This window comes from Microcaecilia unicolor, chromosome 12 (assembly GCF_901765095.1).
Source record: "Microcaecilia unicolor chromosome 12, aMicUni1.1, whole genome shotgun sequence".
Taxonomy (NCBI): Eukaryota; Metazoa; Chordata; class Amphibia; order Gymnophiona; family Siphonopidae; genus Microcaecilia; species Microcaecilia unicolor.
The window spans coordinates 98,489,681-98,513,734 of record NC_044042.1 but is presented as its reverse complement, the minus strand read 5'-3'; the positions used below and the strand labels follow the sequence as shown (position 1 = coordinate 98,513,734).

Sequence of the window (24,054 nt, the reverse complement as noted above, 5' to 3'; positions counted from 1 at the left end):
AGTTAAATAAATCACCTTCAGAGTTTCTATAATACTATATTAGCTTTATACTAGCAGGCGGAAAGAAAAGTGAGAGATCAAGAGGCATTTGAAGGGACCAGAAGAGAAACCCCAGCCATACACCTCACCGCATACAGCAGTGGTTCTCAAACCTGGTCCTGGAGGCACCCCAGACAGTTAGGTTTTTAGGATATTCACAATGAATATTTGTGAGAGAGATTTGCATGCAGTGGAGGCAGTGCATGCAAATCTTTCATGAATATTCATTGTGGATATCCTGAAAACCCGACGGGTGCCTCCAGGATGTGGTTTGGGAACCATTGGCATGCAGTAAGTAGTAAATACAAACTTGCTCCAGTCTATTATTGCCAATATCTTTATTGAAAAAATGTGCTCCAACACTAAGCACATATCATATTTAAAAACAATAATAACAAGAAAATACTCACTCGTTCCCTCATTACTCATTCATTCATAATACCTGACTGATAGCATTTCCTTTTATGTACTGATAGAATTCTATATACAAATGCTCATATTAGTCTCATTTATAAATATTTGAGTTTTTACGTTCTACTACAGTATCAGACTATTAATATCCTCTTAAATATCTTGTCCCAACTGTTCACATGGGTACTTGTTACTTCACTGTATCAAAATTATCTCCGTGGAGTTGTTGTAATAGTCTCTGACACAGTTCTCCATGTAAGTAAAACAACTTTCAGTAATTCCCAGGTACTTGATGAACGGAATGAGTTTATCACTCCCACATTTGATGTCAGCTTGTTCCTTATACCAACGTCGGTTCCCCTATGCAGGACCGCATTTCGCTCACTTCGTCAGGAGGAACCACCACATCATCTATAACAACACAATCCTATTATCACTCCTCCAATTCAAATACTGAATGTTTAATTTATACGTATTAAATTACAATATCATCTTCATCTAAATTCACCTACTTAATCGATTCAAATCGGCTGCATGCCTGGAGAGACTTCTCAGCTCGGGAGCCAACTGCCGTGTCTCTGAAATTAATGGGGAAGTAAAAACGCCATGTTTAAATCCTCCCATAATGCACTGCCCCACCTATTAAATTTTAAAGGGACATTCCCTCAAACCCATTCTACTTCCTGATTGAGGCCTGCAGGTGCCACTGTATCCCATGTATAGATATACCGTTGTTCAATAGTTAGCAACTGAGTACTGACATCGCCCCCCTTACTACTATTTAGGGGGATCTGTGTCAGTATCACGCATCTTAGTTGTTCAATAGTATGGTTATATTCATACCAATGAGCCACAAGAGGATTCATCATTTTCTTCAGTCGTAAATTGCTGACATGCTCTGCTAGTCTATTCTTTAATGGGCGTTTGGTATGTCCTATATAATAAAGCCCACAGGGGCAAATAATACAGTATACCACCTGGGAGCTAATACAGTTAGTATTATGCTTGACGCCTATAGGTGAATTGTTGAAGAGACCAAGAAGGATAATGGAGGAGGGCAGACATTCCCCTTGTGGGAAATGTGTATACTGCCGTTACTCCCTAAACACTGGGACAATTCCTATACCCCACAGCAATAAGGAATTCATATTGCGGCATAATACTAACTGTATTAGCTACCAGGTGGTATACTGTATTATTTGCCCCTGTGGGCTTATTATATAGGACATACCAACCGCCCATTAAAGAATAGACTAGCAGAGCATGTCAGCAATTTACGACTGAAGAAAATGATGAATCCTCTTGTGGCTCATTGGTATGAATTAACCATACTATTGAACAACTAAGATGCGTGATACTGACACAGATCCCCTAAATAGTAGTAAGGGGGGCGATGTCAGTACTCGGTTGCTAAACTATTGAACAACGGTATATCTATACATGGGATACAGTGGCACCTGCGGGCCTCAATCAGGAAGTAGAATGGGTTTGAGGGAATGTCCCTTTAAAATTTAATAGGTGGGCAGTGCATTATGGGAGGATTTAAACATGGCGTTTTTTACTTCCCCATTAATTTCAGAGACACGGCAGTTGGCTCCCGAGCTGAGAAGTCTCTTCCAGGCATGCAGCGATTTGAATCGATTAAAGTAGGTGAATTTAGATGAAGATGATATTGTAATTTAATACGTATAAATTAAACATTCAGTATTTGAATTGGTGGAGTGATAATAGGATTGTGTTGTTATAGATGATGTGGTGGTTCCTCCTGATGAAGTGAGCGAAATGCGGTCCTGCATAGGGGAACCGACGTTGGTATAAGGAACAAGCTGACATCAAATGTGGGAGTGATAAACTCATTCCGTTCATCAAGTACCTGGGAATTACTGAAAGTTGTTTTACTTACATGGAGAACTGTGTCAGAGACTATTACAACAACTCCACGGAGATAATTTTGATACAGTGAAGTAACAAGTACCCATGTGAACAGTTGGGACAAGATATTTAAGAGGATATTAATAGTCTGATTAGTAGAACGTATAAAACTCAAATATTTATAAATGAGACTATATGAGCATTTGTATATATAAATTCTATCAGTACATAAAAGGAAATGCTATCAGTCAGGTATTATGAATGAATGAGTAATGAGTGAACGAGTGAGTATTTTCTTGTTATTATTGTTTTTTTAATATGATATGTGCTTAGTGTTGGAGCACATTTTTTCAATAAAGATATTGGCAATATAGACTGGAGCAAGTTTGTATTTTAATATTCAGGTTTGACTCCAGTAGTTCTATTTGTGTCCCTATTTGAGAAATGCAGTAAATAGTGCCATGTTTCCTTGTCATCCATACCAGACCAGTCTGGATCAGTGGGTTATGTCCATCCACCAGTGAAAGGAGACAGAGAAAATAGTTCCAAGTACTTTGCCTCTTAAGTGTATCATGCCACTCATTATTTTCTCTGTCTCCTAGCATATGGTAGATGGATGTGCAGCTCCTTTTTGGTGCTTGCTGGCTTTTGGTGGGCTTTAGGTAAGTCGGTGGCAGACTTGTGCCTCCTGTGCTGTGGTCCCGCTGCTCTCTCTCTGCCAGTAGCGCTGTTTGGGGCAGCGAACTCATTGGCTTGTGCCTTTTTTTGGCTGGGCACACTTCTCCCTGCACTCTTTTCAATGTTCCCGTCTGAGTCGTGCTGGGGGCATTCCTTTCCCTGGATGTGATTCTGATAGGAGGCTATGTCACTGCTCCCCACTGTTCTTCTGTTCCTCGGTGTCTGGCATCAGGCATTGGATTCCTTTGGGCCTCTAGGTCTGGTTTGAGTTTTCTTTTTTGTGCAGGCCCCGTCTTCAGTTTTGGTGGGATTCTTCTCTGGGCCTAACCGTGTTTTCCAGGAGTCCTGGCTTTCTGGTGTTTTCTGAAGGGTGCATCTGTCGGCTGGAGGTTTTTCTGCCTTGGCTTTTGTTTTGCGATATCTCTGAGACTTATCTGGTGCTATACAGGGGAGATCTGGTATTCTTTTCGCTGGGTAGATTGAGCACCAGCGTCGGTTCTGTGCCAATCTCTCACTACAGGTGTGCGCCTCTGGGGAGTTCATCTCGGCCTGTGGCTGTGGGGTCTCACATGAAAATTCCGGTGAGGTGTCTTCTCCTCTGCTGGCCGGGCACTCCACCTGTTGGGCTTGAGCTTATGGCTCCTTTTGCAGGCAGCTTCTTTGGGGGTTTCTGGGCCGTGGTTCAGGTAGCACAGCTTTGGGTTTTGTCTTTTCTTCATGTCTGTGTTTTCCTGGTCTAGCCACTCCTCGGCATCTTGCTGAATTCCTCCCCTCTGTGCACTGGAGTGCGCATGACTTTCATTGTGGCTTTCCCGATGTCTTGGCATTCTCTATCGACTAGTCTTGTTGGCTTGGTGGCCTTTCGGTATTCAACATGCGGTACAGGGTTTCCTGTTGGAAGTGTTCTCTTGGCCTAGGTCAGGGGTAGGCAATTCCAGTCCTCGAGAGCCCCACGCAGGTCAGGTTTTCAGGACATCCAAAATGAATATGTATGAGATAGATTTGCATACCAAGAGGCAGTACATGCAAATCTATCTTCTGCATATTCATTGTGAATGTCCTGAAAACCTGACCCACCTGAGGCTCTCGAGGAGTGGAATTGCCTACCCCTGGCCTAGGTGAAACAGAACGCTCTTTGAGGGTCTCTTGTTTTTCTCTGTCTGTGGCTGAGTACTGCTTCTTGAGGTGGGGGGTTTCTCTCTCCTTCTCTCTTTCTGGCTTCTAGGTGTGTGTAGTGGCTTCTTTTGTGGTGGCCTTTCCTCCTGGTCCCACTCTGGGTTCTGGCTCCCTCCCTGCTGGGGCAGTTCTGTGTTGGCGGGCACAGCTCCATATCTTTGGATGAGCATTCCTTCTTTCGGCCCACTTGCGTTTCTTGTGTTCCTGGATTTTTGGGGGTGCGCTTTTTGCTCTCCGTATGGCGTGCAGATATTTGCTGTTGTTCCTTTGCCATGGCTTCCGTCAGTGGGTTGAGTGTAGCTCACCCTCAATTGGGCGGTCTTTGCGCATCTCTGGCTGGCGGGCCTGACTTTTTCAGCTGTGGGGCGTGCCTTCTATAAAGCTCCCAGCCACGGAGGAGCGCGATAGGGCCCCCTCACAGCCTGTGTCCGGCCCCACTTGATCTCTGCACTTTTACAGCCTGGAAGTTCTCTTTTTACCCTCCGCATTCTGTGGTTTGGAATTCCACAAGGTCCTTTGCAATCCATCGGACCACAGGGAGAGCTATTTTGTAATCCACAGTCAGGGCTATCTCACTCAACCTCTTCATTTTTACAGTCTGGAGGTTTTTCCTCTTAGCTGTCCCCTGCTTGGGACTAAGGCTCCTAGGTGGGTTTGGCTCCTCAGTGCGTCCCGAATTCCACCACCATGTCCTCTGAAACAATCCCTCTCTCCCTTCCCCTTTCCTACGGAAGGGAAGGAGAGTCTCTGTGCGCTCCCTTCTCCCTCCCCCCCCCCCTTTTCTCTCAGGTTCCTTCAACTTTCCTGATTATGGAGAGAGTCAGTGTTGCAGCACAAACCCCAATTTAAACAGTTCACTTTTATCACGGCACAAAACCCAATTTAAACAGTTCATTTTTATCACAATACAAATCCCAAGTTAAACAGTTCACTTTTCCGCTTCAACCTTTTTCCCCCTGTCCACCTGTTATTGGTCCAGGGGAATGTAAGGGTCCCACCCTTTCACTGTCAGCACCAACTCCTGACAACCTCCCACTTGACCCAGGTTGAAACATCCGTTCCTTAATCCCACCTCTGATGCAGCCACCTTTTGCCTCCCTGCATCAAGCCAGAGAGCCAGGCTGCCATCTGCCCTCTTAACGCTCTACCTTTTGCTTTGGCCAGAGCTGAGATATCTATGGGTTCACCTTCCAGGTTCTCCTCTTTCTCTTTCTCTCCACCGTCCCCTGATTGCCAATCCATGGGTCCTTCTACTCTGCCCCCTCCCAGCTGCTCTTCATTCCCCTGATTGAACTTACTCAGAGTCTCCTCCTTCCCCTTAGCCCTCTGGGACTGGTAGTGTGAATAATTCTTACTTGCTCTACTCTGTGTCTCCCTCAGGGGCTGCTGGGAATTGTAGTGTTTGGTTCTCACTATTTCCTCTGAGGAAGGTGACCAACTGCTTTCCCTAACATGCTGGACCCTTGGGGACCGGAATCTACGGCGACCACCCCTACGGGCAGACTCAGGCCACCCTGAAGGAGCCCTTCTGTCCCCTTCCCTGGCCATTTCCATGTCCTCGTACTCTTCACACTTCTTTGCGGCATTTTGGTGGTGTTCCTTGGCTTTGTGCCGGGCATAGCAAGTTAGGCAGAGTCCAAGAGAAAAGGAACTCTGCCTGACTTGCTCATTCGTGGGCTGTTGAGCCTTGCTCCATCTGGAGGTCAAGCTGCGCTTCATCTTTGGATGGCGAACCTCATTCCATTTCGGAAGGTCGAGCCTACGACTTCTCTGGCTGTCGAGTCTTGCTCCCCTTTTGGAGGTTGATCCGTCCATGGGTATCGATACTTCATCTCTGGAGGTCGAGCCTGGCTCCAGTTCTACATGTTGAGCCTGGCTCAGTCTCTGGGTATCGAGTCTTGATCCATATCCTGCAGTCGAGGTTTGCTCCTTCTCAGAAAGTCACATCTTCCACCATCTCTAGATGTCGCGCCTTGATACATCGAAGTTGGCTCTTGCCACATTCCTAGAGGTCAGGCCTTGCTCCTTCTCTGTTGGTCAATATGAGCTAGGTCTCTAGGCAGCAGGCCTCAGTCTGTTGCTCCGGGGCGGCCTTGATCCGTCTCTGGACGAGGTCCCTTGCTCCATCTCTGGCGTTTGCACCTTCCACTGTCTCTTGTTTCTTCTTGTGGAGAGTTTCTTTCTCGCTACAGATGGTGTGTCTTGTTCCTGGAGGTGGGGACATTGCCTTTTCTCTCCACGGGGAGTGAGAGTAGGCCCTGTATAAAGGCTGTGGTTTCATCCTAGCCTGTGATGTCTGACCTGGTTTCTGGTTAGTCAACAGACTTCTATCTCTGGTTCTCAGGCAGGCTGTGTTTGATATCTGAGGTGTTGTCTGTGTTGGACAGGTGGCCTCCTCCTCTACTGCGGGCAGTTGCCCATAATACAGAGGTTCAGGTTTTTTCCTTCTCCGATTGGGGCTGCAGTTCCACTCTGTCTTGATGTTTGGTTTCGGCTTTCCTGATGGAATCTTACCCCTGCCTCTGCCTCGGAGGGGAGTGCATCTCCGTTTTCCTCCTGAGGGCACAGACTTTCGGCCGCTGGATCAGAGCCTGGTTTCTTTTCTTCGGGGACTCTTGGTTCAGTTTCGTTTGATTCTGTCTTGAGGCTTCCTTTCTGTGGCTTCGGCAGCAGATCGACACACAATCAACTTGGAGGATGGTACATTACTTCTTGTACATACCAGGCTATAATCTATTTAGGAAGGATAGAGAGGGTCGTAAAGGTGGTGGAGTAGCTCTATATGTGAGAAATGATATCACAGCAACTGAAATGACAGGGACCTGGGGAAAGGAAGAAGCGATATGGATCACTTTAAAAAGAGAGGATAGAACCTCTGTCCACGTGGGTGTTGTCTACAGACCCCTGACACAATTGTAGGAATTAGATAAAGATCTGATCGCAGATATTCAAAAGTTGGGAAAAAAGAGAGAGGTGCTGTTGCTGGGAGATTTCAACCTGCCAGATGTAGATTGGATGGTTCCAACTGCGGAATTGGAGAGAAGTAGAGAGATTGTGGATGCTTTTCAAAGTGCTCTGCTCAGACAAATGGTGACGGAACCCATGAGGGAGGGAGCGACGCTGGATCTGGTGCTCACAAATGGGGATAGTGTGTCAAATGTCCGATTTGGTTTGATATGACAGCTGTAGTGGAGGGCGGCCACTCAAAACTCAAAGTCCTGGATTTCAAGCATGCTGACTTTAGTCAAATGGGGGAATACCTGAGGAAGGAGCTGATGGGCTGGGAGGGCGAACGAGAAATGGAAGGACAATGGTCCAGGCTGAAAGAAGCTATAAATAGGGCCACAAACCTTTATGTAAGGAGAGTAAATAAAAGCAAGAGAAAAGGGAAACCGATATGGTTCTCCAAGAAAGTGGCTGAGACAATAAAGGCTAAAGAGTTGGTGTTCCAGAAATACAGAAAAACTCAAGAAGCCAAACACGGAGAGGAATACAGGAGGAAACTGAAAGAAGCCAAGAGAGAGATACGTCTGGCGAAAGCGGAAGAACAAATGGCTAGAAATGTAAGGAGGGGTGACAAAAATTTCTTCAGGTATATTAGTGAAAGGAGGAAGACTAAAAAGGGAATTGTGAGACTGAAAGATTCTGTGAACCGCTATGTAGATAGCGATGAAGAAAAAGCAAATTTGCTAAATAGATACTTTTGTTCTGTTTTCACAGAAGAAAATCCTGGAGAAGGACCGCGATGGACTGGCAAAAGTGCAAATGAAAATGGAGTAGATATAGCACCGTTCACGGAAGAGTGTGTATATAAACAACTTGAAAAGCTAAAGGTGGACAAAGCTGTGGGACTGGACGGGATCCACCCCAGGATATTAAAAGAGCTCAGAGAGGTTCTGGCGGGTCCTCTTAAAGATTTGTTTAATAAATCATTGGAAACGGGAGAGATTCCGTGGGATTGGAGAATGGCGGATGTGGTCCCTCTTCACAAAGTGGTGATAGAGAAGAAGCTGGAAACTACAGGCTGGTAAGCCTCACTTCGGTTATTGGAAAAGTAATGGAAGCGATGCTGAAGGAAAGGATAGTGAATTTCCTGGAAGCAAATAAGTTGCAAGATCCGAAACAACATGGTTTTACCAAAGGGAAATCGTGCCAAACGAATCAAAGAATTCAATGAGATGTCTGGGTGACTGAAGAATTAAATCAGGGATGTGCTATAGACGTAATCTACCTAGATTTCAGCAAAGCTTTTGACACGGTTCCCCACAGGAGGCTCTTAAATAAACTTGACGGGCTGAAGATAGGACCCGAAGTGGTGAACTGGATAAGGAACTGGTTGACGGACAGACGCCAGAGGGTGGTGGTGAATGGAATTCGCTCGGAGGAGGGAAAGGTGACCAGTGGAGTGCCTCAGGGATTGGTGCTGGGGCCAATTCTGTTCAATATATTTGTGAGTGACATTGCAGAAGGGTTAGAAGGTAAAGTTTGCCTTTTTGCTGATGATACTAAGATTTGTAACAGAGTGGACACCCGTAGAAAACATGAAAAAGGATCTGCGAAAGCTAGAAGATTGATCTAAGGCTTGGCAATTAAAATTCAATACGAAGAAATGCAAAGTGATGCACTTAGGGAGTAGAAATCCACGGGAGACGTATGTGTTAGATGGTGAGAGTCTGATAGGTACCGACGGGGAGAGGGATCTTGGGGTGATAGTATCTGAGGATCTGAAGGCAACGAAACAGTGTGACAAGGCGGTGGCCGTAAGTAGAAGGTTAGGCTAGCTGTATAGAGAGGGGAGTGACCAGCAGAATAAAAGAGGTGTTAATGCCCCTGTACAAATTAAAGGTATAAATCCACAAACGAACCTTTTCCAGAGATGGGAAGGCAGTAAAATGAGAGGACATGAAATGAGATTGAAGGGGGGCAGACTCAAGAAAAATGTCAGGAAGTATTTTTTCATGGAGAGAGTGGTGGATGCTTGGAATGCCCTCCCGCGGGAGGTGGTGGAGAGGAAAACGGTAACGGAATTCAAACATGCGTGGGATAAACATAAAGGAATCCTGTTCAGAAGAAATGGATCCTCAGCTGAGATTGGGAGGTGGGGATAGTGCTGGGCAGACTTATAAGGTCTGTACCAGAGCCGGTGGTGGGAGGCGGGGATAGTGCTGGGCAGACTTGTACGGTCTGTGCCCTGAAAATGACAGTTACAAATCAAGGTAAGATATACACAAAAACTAGCACATATGAGTTTGTCTTGTTGGGCAGACTGGATGGACCGTGCAGGTCTTTTTCTGCCGTCATCTACTATGTTACTATGGTGAGGTAGTTGGTGCCTGTGCAATTCCTTTTCTTTCTGCAGGGCATGTCACGGTGTACTCGGGTTCCTTGGCTTTCCTTCAGTCATTTGTTGCGGGTCCACTTCCGTGTTGTGGGCCTTTTCTAGTTTTTAAATTTCTTCCTCGAGCTCTTCTGGGAACTGGCTTTCTTCCAGGTACTTCTACCTCTCTCTTATTATGAGGGCTCTGTTTTCTACCCGTGGTTCGGGGGCCTCTGAGTGTTTTCGCCTGGGGCAGGTCCTCTTAGGATGCTGCTCAACATCTTCGTAGACGTTTCCATGGTCCTCTTGAGGCATCATTGTTCTCCTGTTCATAATGTTCCTTTCCCGCCCTAATGCTATGACTTCTTTGCTACATTCCATTGGTCTAAACTGGTCTGGTATTGATGACCAGGAAGGAAAAATTATGTTTCTTACCTGACAATTTTCTTTCCTTTAATCATACCAGACCAGTCTAGACGCCCACCCTGTCTGTTTTCTTGCTTTGCTTCCTGATTACTTCTAGGTTTTGACTCTGTGTCAGTGCTTGGGTCCATTTTCGACTGCTGAAAGCGGAGACCATCTCAGGAGGACAGGATTCATCCTTACTCTCCATGCCACTTTGTGATGCCAGCTCTACACGGCTTTCGATTATCCTTCAACGATGAGCCGTTTCTCCTACTTTGGGAGTATGTCTGCATGACACACAGAAAGACTGAGTAGTGCCCCTCCTTCATCTTTGATGGGTGGTTTTGCTGCCCCTGGTTGCTTAAGAGCCTGGAATGTCTTCCACTTGATAGTTATTGGAGTTCCAGTAAGCTTTGTTTTCCTGTTTTCTTGTTTGTAGCAGTTGAGAGCACCATTGCTTGGCTATTCGAAATACTGAGTATTCCAGGCTGCACAATACACTTGAGAGGTGAAGTACTTGGAACTATTTTCTCTGTATCCTTCCGCTGGTGGATGGACATAACCCATTGGTCTGGACTGGTCTGGTTTGATTACAGGAAAGAAAATGATCAGGAAAGAAACTTTTCCCTCTGAGCAACTTGAAATAATCCAATTCAAGGTCTCCAGATTCCCATACACCAATACTGGTAAAGAATAAAATGACCAGTTCTCATAGCATTATAAGAAAGTGTTTATTGTATCAGTGCTGAGAGATAGGGATTCAGTAGCCAGATTCTCTGTCTGAACTACAAACTTTGTGCTATATCTTATTTTGTGTTACAGTACTGTGATTTCCATAAGTACAGCCCAGGATAATACATACATGGCTTGTTAGTGCCTACATGTAATACTGATTAGTAACATAACATTTGCTAATCATGCTAACTGCCTCTCACCAATGAGTGATGCTCTCTAGCACTATCTATTTTGGCAGAAGATGCATAAAATGATATAGGCCAGACATGCCTAGCTTGCAAAAGGTCATTCAAGGGTTATCTTGATGAGGTCAATGCCTGTCCTCTCACGTCTTCACACAATTTTGAGGAAAATAAATTCTGGCCAAAACCAGTTTGTACCTGTATGATAGAGCTATACTATGTGCCAAGTATTTTACACATCCCTGTTATTTAAGTAACTTCTACGTGACCATCTCATTTCATTTCTGCATAGACCTACTTGCTACTACACTCCCCCATTTGACTATTGTACCCTGACTGACTGTACAATTTATAACGTTAACAAAGAGAGGGAACCAAGTACAAAAAAAGACCAAGCACAAAAAAACAGCACAAAGGGCCTTTAAAAACAAAAGGAAACACAATTTTTTCATTTAAAAAATCCTTTAATAGTGAATTTTGATTGAAGAAAGACCTGACACGGGCCGTGTTTCGGTGCCACCGCACCTGCGTCAGGGGTCTGCATAAAACATATAACAATAAACAATCAAAAAGTATATATAAATAAAAACACTTAGATAGGAACCAAGAATACAAATGTAGATACATACATAAATTAAAATATTGTGTATTTCAAACTTATACCCACTCATTAACAAGGAAATAAAGCATATGTAAATTATGTTTGTTTAAAAAAAAATTTTCATATATGAGAAAATATATTTCATTTAATGGTAAGAACACACATGCAGATAAACTTAGATCAAAAAGAGAATGTGTGTCAACCAAAAATATATACACACATAAAAATATATCTATATATGTATTAAAAATATAATAAAAAAATAGAAAATGAAAAACAGGGATAATAAGAAAATAACTCACCACACCAATGACAAAGGAGGATTCAATAGACCAATTTCAAAAGGCTGATGCTATCCAAAATTCTGTGTGATATATTCCTTTTTTTTATATTATATATATAAAAAATGATATCACATTAAAACAATGGTATTAACACCACAATAAATGTAATTCGAACAACATTGCCAACAAAACAAATAGTAAATACGCAACATGCTAAACACAGATAGATCTAATACATTTGTGATTTTTGATAAAACATATATATAATTTCAACATAATAAATGTTAGTTAAAAAAAACTTCTAATTAAATCTTGCTATAAACCACTAGTGAAATTTCAATTTAAAAAATGAAATTAAATGTATTTTTGTGAAAGAAATACTTAGATTAAAACATTAAATATCAACAGTTAAAACAAGTATTTCAGAAAATATTTGATACTAATACAATTATTACTAAATTGTTATTAACTATATCAGATACAGGTGAAATTTATCATATATCAAACACAGTATAAATATGTGATAAAGGCAAAATATATAATATAAAGTAGTCAGAACTGCAGTTTGTTTATCATCAATTCAAAGAGAATATTATAACCAAATCCTAATAAAACAGCAAATTATAATGCAATGAACAACTTTTGTGAAATAATCTACCAAAAAGCTTCTTAAATGACAGTTAAAACCAACATTTAAATTAATATTGTACAATTATGGAAATCAAAAACATTTTATGCAATTGTCAAGGTATAATTATGATTGACGTAAAACGAACAATAAATTTTTAGAACATCACCATCAACAATTAAAACCAGCTTTTGAATCAATATTGTGCAATAATGAAAATCAAAATTGGCAATTAAAGCCAACAATTGAATTAATATTATACCATACTGAGAATAAAAATTGCCGTTGATTGTCAAAGTGTAATTATGATTAACATGAAACGTGCATAATTAGAAGCGGTGCAAATTGTTGTCGTGAATTCAAAGGCAACAAAATAAAGCCAAGTATAATGGCGTTTGATATAATATTTGAAAGAAAATGGGACAAAAAACTATTGACTTACCAAAAAGGCTATAAACTCAGTCCTGTATTTGGGCGATAACAATACAGAATAGCAAAGCGATGCTAAACACATGTCGATAAGCAATATGAATCTTAAGTGAAACGAACCATTGGCATTGTTGAACGTAAATATTATATAGGACATTAAAAGATATGCTTATTATTATAATGCCTAACTGTGTATTTGAAAAAAATCTTTAAAAAATATATTTGGGACACAAATGGAATTGCATCAGGTAAAAAAATGACTGCCATAAAACCATTGGTTGTCAAAAATTGAAAAACGCATTTAACTAAATAAACAAGATCGACACAAAACAAACCTTAAATTTTGAATAAAAATGAAGTGTAGAGCGCAAGAAAATGTGCTATCACCGTCCGTTAAAAGAAAAATTATGTAATAGTGCTATTAAAAATAAATTTTTGACACGAAGCGATAGAAGCTACTATTGGCATCAAAAAAGTAAAAAAGTCAAGAATCGCTGTGATCTAATAGCGCTATCACAGTCAGTTTTAAAAATGATGATTAAGATTAACCTTTGACATTATTACATACGGATATTATATGGGACATTAAAGGATGCTATTATTATTATGATGCCTAACCAAATATTTAAAAAATTTTTAAAAATTGACTACCGTATAACCATTAGTTGTAAAAGGTTAAGACACATTTGACTAATTAATCAAGATTGACACAAAACGAACCTTTAGCATTTCAAATAAAAACAAAAATGTGAAGCGCTAGAAAATACTACGCTGTTACCGTCAATGTATGGAAAAGCTATCTAATAGCGCGATTGAGAATAAACTTTTTAAAAAATATATCTTAGGCACAGAGCGGTAGAAACTACTATTAAATAGCATCAAAAAAATAAATAGAAAAATATAAAAAATTGTAATCTCAATGTTGTATCCAGTCATCGACAGTGAATGGTGCTTACCTCCAAATGAAATGTAGTGCAAAGCTCACACAGCAGCAGCATAAATGAATAAGGATGCAAGAGCTACAATTTAAATGTGAACTACCTAATGATGTCATTTTAACGTAGGACGTCTATTGTGCAATCACGTAAACTACAATTTGAATATATCTATCTTTAACAAATTATGCCCTATTACCTTTGTATAAACGAATATAATCCCAATAATATAATAAAATTAAAATAAATGCCTGTTGAATTACAACATTAGTCATAAAATGAAAATTATAAATAATAATAGAAAGTAGATATTAAACTGCATCTATATAATCAATTCAATGCCTTAATAGTTATCAATGGAAATCAAACAAAATAAAACATGGAAAAGAAAATAAGATGATACCTTTTTTATTGGACATAACTTAATACATTTCTTGATTAGCTTTCGAAGATTGCCCTTCTTCCTTAGATCGGAAATAAGCAAATGTGTTAGTATATATAAGAGAAACATCAAAGCATTACTTTGACAGTCTGACAGAGTGGGAGGGTGGGGGTATGCATGGGGACATCAAAGCATTTCATTGATATTCTAACAGGATGGGTGTTGGTAGGTGACAGGAGGGTAATAAACAGAGAAATAAACAAAGAAATACAGCTTCATGGTTTATAATGGGTTAGAAAACCCAGATCCTTATTAAGTCCTGTTTGTTGGGTGTCAAAATATTCAATCATTCTTATTTCAAAGGTCTTACTTTTCTGTATTGTTTTAAAATTACCTTTCAGTGTTCGTACTGTGAAATCACTGGTGCAGTGATCTGGTCTTGTAACGTATTGGCCCAAAGGGGTGGGGGCTTGACTGGCACCGGCTATTTTCACCCTCCCACTCTGTCAGACTCTCATGGCCGTGCCAACCCGGTAAGCGGGGTAACCACGGCAGGGGGGCGCCTGCCAATCAAGGGCGCCGCCGCCAGCCGAGTGAGTGTAGTATTAAAAATTAAAAAATAAGTCATGTTGGCGCGTCGGTGCCAATGCGCATGCGCTTCTCTGCTTCTGCTGCCTTCCCGTCCCTTGCACAGCGCACGCGCATGCGCCTTGGATTGGAGCCTCGCTCATCGTGGATGCAGAGCAGGAGCACATTGCTTGCCAGGCAGGCGCACTCCGAGTCTCCGACCGCCATCGTCGGCGACTTATTTCGAGAGTGCTGAGAGGAGGGCAGAGAGGACTGAGGAGAGCTGCTGCTGCTTGGATTGGATCCAGATCCGCAATTAATTTGTTTTTTTGCTGACATTGGTAAGACATCGCCTTCTTCTTTTGACAATCTGAATAATGTAGTGTTCATTAGTCATTGAATATATTCATTCTCCTTTCTGTCTGGTGGTGACCTAGTGGGACTTTAATCTTGTACTTTAGGCCTTGGGTGGCTCCTTTCAAACTCTTGAAACAGGCATTCACTTAAGGACATTTTTCTGGTGGTCATCTGTTTTTCATATTGTCTCTCTGAACTACAGGCTTTGTCCTGTAGGAATACGTGATATTTTTGGAGAATCTGGTTACCATGAGTGGTCCTGTACTTTTTTTTTTTTCTTCCTTTGCCAAAGGTAGGTTAACATGGAAAGGAGGGGAAACTATCTGTTTCTCTGCCTTCAGTCAGGAAATTTGGAATGCCAAGGTAGCTTGTTTCAAAATAGATGTATGTAAGTGTGGAAAAATAAACAAATACAGAGTTATCCTTGTTGGTTGTCTGCAGGATTCTACTTCATTAATTGAAGGTGACTAATTTATTCCAGAAGTTGTTCAACTAATTTGTTGAAATACTTTTGTGGTGGGCAGTAGATGGCACAAAGGAGAAGTAGCCACAAAGACAACCATATCCAAATGGATTAAAGAGGCAGTCTGTATGATCTGTGTCCCTGAGGGTTGCCCACCGCAGAATACTTGTGGACTCACTCCACTGGACTGAGCACAGATCTGTTTCTCCTTAGTTGAGATTGGGTGGCAGAGCCGGTGGTGGGAGGCGGGGCTGGTGGTTGGGAGGCGGGGATAGTGCTGGGCAGACTTATACGGTCTGTGCCAGAGCCGGTGGTTGGGAGGCGGGGCTGGTGGTTGGGAGGTAGGGATAGTGCTGGGCAGACATACGGTCTGTGCCCTGAAGAGGACAGGTACAAATCAAAGTAGGGTATACACAAAAAGTAGCACATATGAGTTTATCTTGTTGGGCAGACTGGATGGACCGTGCAGATCTTTTTCTGCCATTATCTACTATGTTACTATGATTACTGTAATGGCCCTGGGCAGGCCTACTCATGGGGATAAAGAAAGTGCATTTGAATGATGATTTGGCCCTGCAGGTTGGGGGAACTGGGAGTGAACCAGCTGGGAAGAAAGGAACAAAGGCAAGGAAATTTCTGTGGGGGGGGGGGGGGGGGAAGAGAACAAGCTAGAATCAGGAGGAAGGAGGGCACAGGAAAGGAAAATCAGCGCTGATGGAACAGAAAGGCAAAGAGGCAGGCAAGAAAAACAAGGCAAGGAAATTTCTGGGGGGGGGGGGGGGGGGGGGGCGCCAGAGACCTTTGACACGGCCCTGCAGACTGTCAAAGTAATGGTTTGATGTTTCTCTTATATATTATCTGCTAACACATTTGCTTATTTCCGATCTGACGAAGAAGGGCAACCTTCGAAAGCTAATCAAGAAATGTATTAAGTTATGTCCAATAAAAAAGGTATCATCTTATTTTCTTTTCCATGTTTTATTTTGTTTGATTTCTATTGATAACCTTTAAGAGTGGACCAACACGGCTACCACACCTCTCTACTTAAGATGGGAGAATGCCTTAATACAATGTATAAGCAAAATAAATTAAATTATGTCTTCAAAAACTGAATGTAAAAAAATACAAACAGAAAAAATAATAATAATAAGTGAGTTATATTGTATTATTAAAAATTATTACTAATTTTAATGAATGATAAATAATTTATGAAAATAATTCAATTTTTAAATACTAATTTTTAATATAGTAATTGATCAGAAAATATACATATGTATTAAGAATTGTACATATGTAATTAAAAATTTTGTGTGTATAAAAAATGAATGATGAAATATTGTCAGAATGGACTACTCTTAATAAATATATGTGTATATTTTTATGCATGATTATCAAATTCCAAAATAAATATTGCCTACTATTACTTATTAAAAATAAATAAAAATGTTTAAATGAAATGGATATTAAAAAAATTTTAACACAATATTCTATAACGTATCTAGAAATAAATTAGCAAAATGTCTATTCACAATGAAATTAACACTGTTTAAGAATTACATAAATGTACAAAAACAGGGGACAAAATAATCAAAGATAAAAAAAATGGGATTGAAAAACTAACGTCTTTGAAAAGGACCTTATAGGAAGACGGACAGATCAATCTCTTGGTTAAGTCCAGCAGGAGCAACCGTATTCATTTCAAAGAGAGCTCTTTGCATATCAAAATCATCAAATTGACTGCATAATGTTTTGGATTGGCTTCCACAAATCTGTGGGGAGATCTCAAATATGAAGTGCATGCAGGCAGACTAAAAAATATTTCCAAGCTAGAAGAGTTCACTTTTGAGTTCATTGAGAGATATACAATTTGACCAGAATGCCTAATTTTTTACCACTGGAGTAAATGAAAGTAAAGTACTTAACCAGGTTGTAGAACTTTTCGGCATGTGGAAAACAAAGACTAATTATTGTGATAAAATTGATGGTGTTTATTGGTTATTGTAGGTTAATTCACAATAAGAATATTCCCCTTGATTCTTTATATGGCACACTTCTGAGATGCACGTGCAAATAAATTGGATATTGAGCTCTGGACCATCAATAATAGGGTGCTAGCAACCAATTATTAATATTAATCGGCACTCATTACAAAATATGCGTGCGCATCTGGATGTGTGCTATTCTATGAGGCAAAGCTCCTAACTTCCATGGTGCATATCTCAAGTCCATGCATGTAACAAAACCAGACCTAGACTGAGCTAGCAGTCATAAGCCCCGATCTTCCACAGCTTCCCAGTATCGGTTGTTCTTATTATTCTGTATTATTTGTTTTTATAAGAAAAAAATAAGACTAATGAAAAAAATGTGAATGACTAGTTGCTGCACTGATTAGGACAAAGTTGATTGCTTTGTTTTTTTTCCACAGAATTTGTATTTCTCTTGTCCGAGCAATGGCATTTAGACAACTCTGCAAGATATCAAGCTGTAGAAATATTAGAGAGGTAACATCCTGAGGTCTGCTAATAAAGATTTGGATATGTTTCTACTCATATTGGGGGTAATTCTATAAATTGGTGTCTCCAGATAGGCGTGCAGATGCTGAGTACCAATTCAGCATTTGTGTGTCAATTTCCCATTATAGAATACTAGTATTGTAACCATTTATACTAGGTCTGACAATGAATGGGTGTGTCTAAGTGCACAATGAGACACACATAAAATAGGGACTCTTTTACCAAACAGTGGTAAAAGGTGGCTTCGGTGCTTGGAATCGCTGCATGTCAAGACCACATTTTACTGCCATGGGTAAAAGTATTTTTTTAAGGGGCAGTAAATGGCCATGTGGTAATTAAAAAATTGCTGTGCAGCCATTTACTGCTGGAGCCCAATTACCGCCAGGCACACCTGCTCTCCGCCCACCAGTGCTAGAAAATAGAAAATACTTTCTAGTGCTAGAAATGGCGTGTGGCAGGCCTGGAACTACTGCCAGGCTCCTGGGCAAGCCCAGTGGTAGGGCCGATTTGTTATGTGCAAACCCGGCGGTAACCCTACCACCAGGTGTTAAAAGGGCCCCTTTATCCTATATAATAAAAAGCACCTCCAACATTCTGAAACTGGCACTGTAGGGTTCGTAAGTCTGTAGTTCAGCGTTTCATTGGCTCTCACTGTCCCCACCCTCACATTGAGGAAACAGAATGCTGCATAGTTGCCAAACAAACAAACACGACGTCACAGGAACAAAGAACCAATCGGACAGAACAGAACTTGGAGGAGGGAAGCGGAGTGGATTGAATCTGTTAACAAACAATCATATACAGGGAGGTACGAACATCAGTGGAAGGAAGGGCACAGAACGGAAGGGAAGACAAACATTTAATCACTTTGACACACACACACACACACACACACACTGTATCTCTCTCTTACATTGTCTGTAAAACACACTGTCACTCTCTCACATGGGCAACTGTATGTTGCATTCTCACGAGTAAGGAGCTCTTCTGATGTGATTATTAAACTGATTGAAGGGCCTGAACAAGGAAAACTTTTACCACATTGTAACACAGTTTACACAAAAAATATTGTATATAAAGAAATCTTACACATGTAAACAACAATTATATTCAGAATACAACCATGGAAACATTAATGGCAGGAACTCATTACATTGCTAGCGCCCGTTTCATTGCGTTAAGAAACGGGCCTTTTTTACTAGTATTCTATAAGTTACATGTGTAAGTCGAAACATGTCTGTGGCCCTCCCATGCTCTACCCACATGTACACGCTAAACTGGTAATTTTAGAATGGCTAATCGCATTAGAAACGTGCATAAATTGGCAATTTAATGTTTATGTTACAAAGCCGGGATATACACATCAAAAACCTAAGTGCATACAAATGGCAAGAGGGCATGGTCTGGGTGTGTTTTGGGCAGGACAAGTTCATGACAAGTTAATAGATGTTTATTCCCATTTCAGAAGAGGATAATATGTCTGTGTTATAAAAGATTGTCCTCATGAGTTATACCTACTACCAAGCATGTTTAGGTTTTGGCAAACTGCGCCTGTTGAGCAGCACGCCACTGGAGGGATTTCGGAGGATGCCCCCTTAATCCAGCAGTGGTTTTGTCTCCTCCCAAAAGCCAAAGTGGCAAGGGATTCCAGTCTGTGGTAGTGCTGGGAAAATACATATTTGTAAAATGGCATAAACATTTGTGCTGGCACAAACACCTTTATATGTTGGTTTTCAATTCATGGACATTTTCAACTTTTTTTTTTCTAAAATGGATGTTTATACCGCCTGCACTCTGCACGTAAATGTCCATTTTTCCTGTATTTTAGAACAGCTTCTGTCATCAGATTGTGTTCTAAAATAATAGTGAAAACTTGAGACGTCCCAACCTGGATGTCTCTGAGTTGTTTTCTGCTATAATATTTTTATTAGCCACTGATTTCTTTTAAAGGCATAATAAACTTGAAACTCACAAATATACGTCCACTATAGCTTCTACATACATTTAATGCAGGTAAGGACCATCAGAAATGCAATTTCATGCCCAGTGATGTGAGACCCAAATTGGGAGTCAGTCACTGCAGATCTTCATCAGTTCACTATATTTACAGTTTTATACTAAATATCAGAAGTACATAAGTAATGCCATACTGGGAAAAGACCAAGGGTCCATCGAGCCCAGCATCCTGTCCACGACAGCGGCCAATCCAGGCCAAGGGCACCTGGCAAGCTTCCCAAACGTACAAACATTCTATACATGTTATTCCTGGAATTTTGGATTTTTCCAAGTCCGTTTAGTAGCGGTTTATGGACTTGTCCTTTAGGAAACCATCCAACCCCTTTTTAAACTCTGCTAAGCTAACCGCCTTCACCACTTTCTCCGGCAACGAATTCCAGAGTTTAATTACACATTGGGTGAAGAAAACTTTTCTCCGATTTGTTTTAAATTTACTACACTGTAGTTTCATCGCATGCCCCCTAGTCCTAGTATTTTTGGAAAGCGTGAACAGACGCTTCACATCCACCTGTTCCACTCCACTCATTATTTTATATACCTCTATCATGTCTCCCCTCAGCCGTCTCTTCTCCAAGCTGTATAGCCCTAGCCTCCTTAGTCTTTCTTCATAGGGAAGTCGTCCCATCCCCCTATCATTTTAGTCGCCCTTCGCTGCACCTTTTCCAATTCTACTATATCTTTCTTGAGATGCGGCGACCAGAATTGAACACAATACTCAAGGTGCGGTCGCACCATGGAGCGATACAACGGCATTATAACATCCTCACACCTGTTTTCCATACCTTTCCTGATAATACCCAACATTCTATTCGCTTTCTTAGCCGCAGCAGCACACTGAGCAGAAGGTTTCAGTGTGTTATCGACGACGACACCCAGATCCCTTTCTTGGTCCGTAACTCCTAACGTGGAACCTTGCATGACGTAGCTATAATTCGGGTTCTTTTTTCCCACATGCATCACCTTGCACTTGCTCACATTAAACATCATCTGCCATTTAGCCGCCCAGTCTCCCAGTCTCGTAAGGTCCTCTTGTAATATTTCACAATCCTGTCGCGATTTAACGACTTTGAATAAGTTTGTGTCATCAGCAAATTTAATTACCTCGCTAGTTACTCCCATCTCTAAATCATTTATAAATATATTAAAAAGCAGCGGTCCTAGCACGGACCCCTGAGGAGCCCCACTAACTACCCTTCTCCATTGTGAATACTGCCCATTTAACCCCACTCTCTGTTTCCTATCCTTCAACCAGTTTTTAATCCACAATAGGACATTTCCTCCTATCCCATGACCCTCCAATTTCCTCTGTAGCCTTTCATGAGGTATCTTGTCAAACACCTTTTGAAAATCCAGATACACAATATCAACCGACTCCCCTTTGTCCACATGTTTGTTCACTCCTTCAAAGAATTGAAGTAAATTGGTCAGGCAAGATTTCCCCACACAAAAGCCATGCTGACTTGGTCTCAGTAATCCATGTCCTCGGATGTGCTCTGTAATTTTGTTTTTGATAATAGCCTCTACCATTTTCCCCGGCACCGACGTCAGACTCACCGGTCTATAATTTCCTGGATCTCCCCTGGAGCCTTTTTTAAAAATGGGCGTTACATTGGCCACCCTCCAATCTTCCGGTACCACGCTCGATTTTAAGGATAAGTTGCATATCACTAGCAGTAGCTCCGCAAGCTCATTTTTCAGTTCTATCAGTACTCTAGGATGAATACCATCCGGTCCAGGAGATTTGCTACTCTTCAGTTTGCCGAACTGCCCCATTACGTCCTCCAGGTTTACCGTGAAGTCAGTAAGTTTCTCCGACTCGTCCGCTTGAAATACCGTTTCCGACACCGGTATCCCACCCAAATCTTCCTCGGTGAAGAACGAAGCAAAGAATTCATTCAGTCTCTCCGCTATGTCTTTGTCTTCCTTGATCGCCCCTTTTACCCCTCGGTCATCCAGCGGCCCAACCGATTCTTTTGCCGGCTTCCTGCTTTTAATATACCGAAAAAAATTTTTACTATGTTTTTTGCCTCTAATGCTATCTTTTTTTCATACTCCCTCTTGGCCTTCTTAATCTGTGCCTTGCATTTGCTTTGACACTCCTTATGCTGTTTCTTGTTATTTTCAGACGGTTCCTTCTTCCATTTTCTGAAGGCGTTTCTTTTAGCCCTAATAGCTTCCTTCACCTCACTTTTCAACCAGGCCGGGTGTCTTTTGGACTTCCGTCTTTCTTTTCTAATTCGTGGAATATGTATGGCCTGGGCCTCCAGGATGGTATTTTTGAACAGCGTCCACGCCTGTTGTACAGTTTTTACCGTTCTTCTCATTTTATCATAGTCTCCTTTTTTAAAGTTAAACGCTAACGTATTTGACTTTCTGTGTACAGTTACTTCAAGGTTGATGTCAAAACTGATCATATTATGGTCACCTGTTATCCTTGTCATCAACAGTAGATGAATCCATTAACTGATGGGTTGTATCCGCATACCAGCAGGTGGAGATAGAGAACACTGAAGAACCACAGTGACCCTTGGACGGCTAGCCCCATCTGCCTTCAGTATTTCTCTATCTCCCAGCAGGTGTGGACGTAGCTTGATCAGCTCCTCGATTTCTGCCTGGGGTGGCTCCTGTGCTTTGCCAGTTGAGCAGGGGTGTTGTGGCTGGTGGTGCCCACTTTAAAGGCATATAGTTCGCCCTTTCCCTGCCTTACTCATTCCCCCCTCCTCCTGGAGTCCCTCTGTTGCTGCCTGCCTCCCTAAAGAGAATAAAAGGTTGATGATTACAGTTTATTCTAAACAAACAGACTGGAATAATTATTTGCATTATTCTAGTTGTCACCCCCCAACATTAAAAGATTCTTTGCCCATCAGTCAATTTCTCCGCATCCGCCGTCTATGTTCCACTAAAGATTCTTATAGGGAAAGAGGATGTCCAGTGGGTGTCATCAAAAAAAGCTTATCATAGAGGTATTTATGCCAATCATGAATTGTTATTACAGCCTAGTCAGAAAGAAACTACAGATAAACATATTTGTGTATTGAATTTTTCTACTTTGTCATCTAAAGTGTCATGCGTTCTATATATCCACTGGTATGTTTTACAGTTTCATCTGATATTTTCCCCTGGACCATTTATAGCTTATTCTAGTGGGGGGGGGGGGGGGGGGCTAATATTAAAAATCACATAATGAACACGAACAAAGAATATAATCAGCAAGATATTATGGGAAGAACGGACACATCTGTTCACTAACAAAAGATATTGCTTAAAGACACACACTACATGCGATTTAGTGTTTGTTGTATACATTATTTTTTTGTCCATGATGTAAATTTTATGTTGGATGTACTACAAGAAAAATCAAGACTAGATTGGTGGAACATTGTAGTAGATTCCACACAAGTACTGTTACTGCACCTATGGTTCAACATTTTTTGGACAAAGGTCACAGTTTTGATCAGATTTGTTGACATGCCATTGAACAAGTTAGTGAAAATCCTCTCTCTCTCTCCATATATATATATACTAGCCGTTAAGCCCGTAAAAACGGGCGAGTATTGCAGCCCTCCTCTCTCCCCTGGCCTCACCCCGTCCACCGATCCTCCCCCCCATATCCAGCGACCCTCCTCTTTCCCTTGGCCTCCCCCCTCCACAGCAACCCTCCTCTGTGCCCTGCTCTCACCCCAAGTCCAGCAACCATGGCCTCTCCCACCTGCCCTCCCACCTCGGTGTGAAAGCGCTACAGGCAGCAGCAGATCGCTCTGCTGCTGCCTGCAGCGCTTCCACATGGAGGTGAGAGGTGCTGTCAGGTCAGTGCAGGGGGCCCGATAAGGAGGGGGCGGGAGCGGGAATGGGGGGGAGGGTGGAGGTTGTTTCACGCGATGTTTCTTTCAGGGCAGCGGTGGCAGCGTCCGACAATTCGACTCCATTTCCCTCTCTGTTCCGCCCTCTGATGTCATGACATCTTGACGTGAGGGCGGGACAGAGAGGGAAGTCTGAACTGCACATTTGCAAGTGAGTACAGTCACTTGCCGTTTATATGTTTGAGATATATATATATATATATA

General features: G+C 41.7%; 1 protein-coding gene across 1 annotated transcript in view; it reads left to right on the top strand.

Moving 5' to 3' along the window:
* Positions 1-24,054, top strand: part of CNTD1 (cyclin N-terminal domain containing 1) — a 63,424-nt gene that overhangs the window by 414 nt on the left and 38,956 nt on the right. Inside the window, 1 exon segment of the mRNA XM_030221289.1 lies at positions 17,887-17,962. Within this exon segment, the coding sequence (XP_030077149.1) occupies positions 17,887-17,962 (76 nt within the window).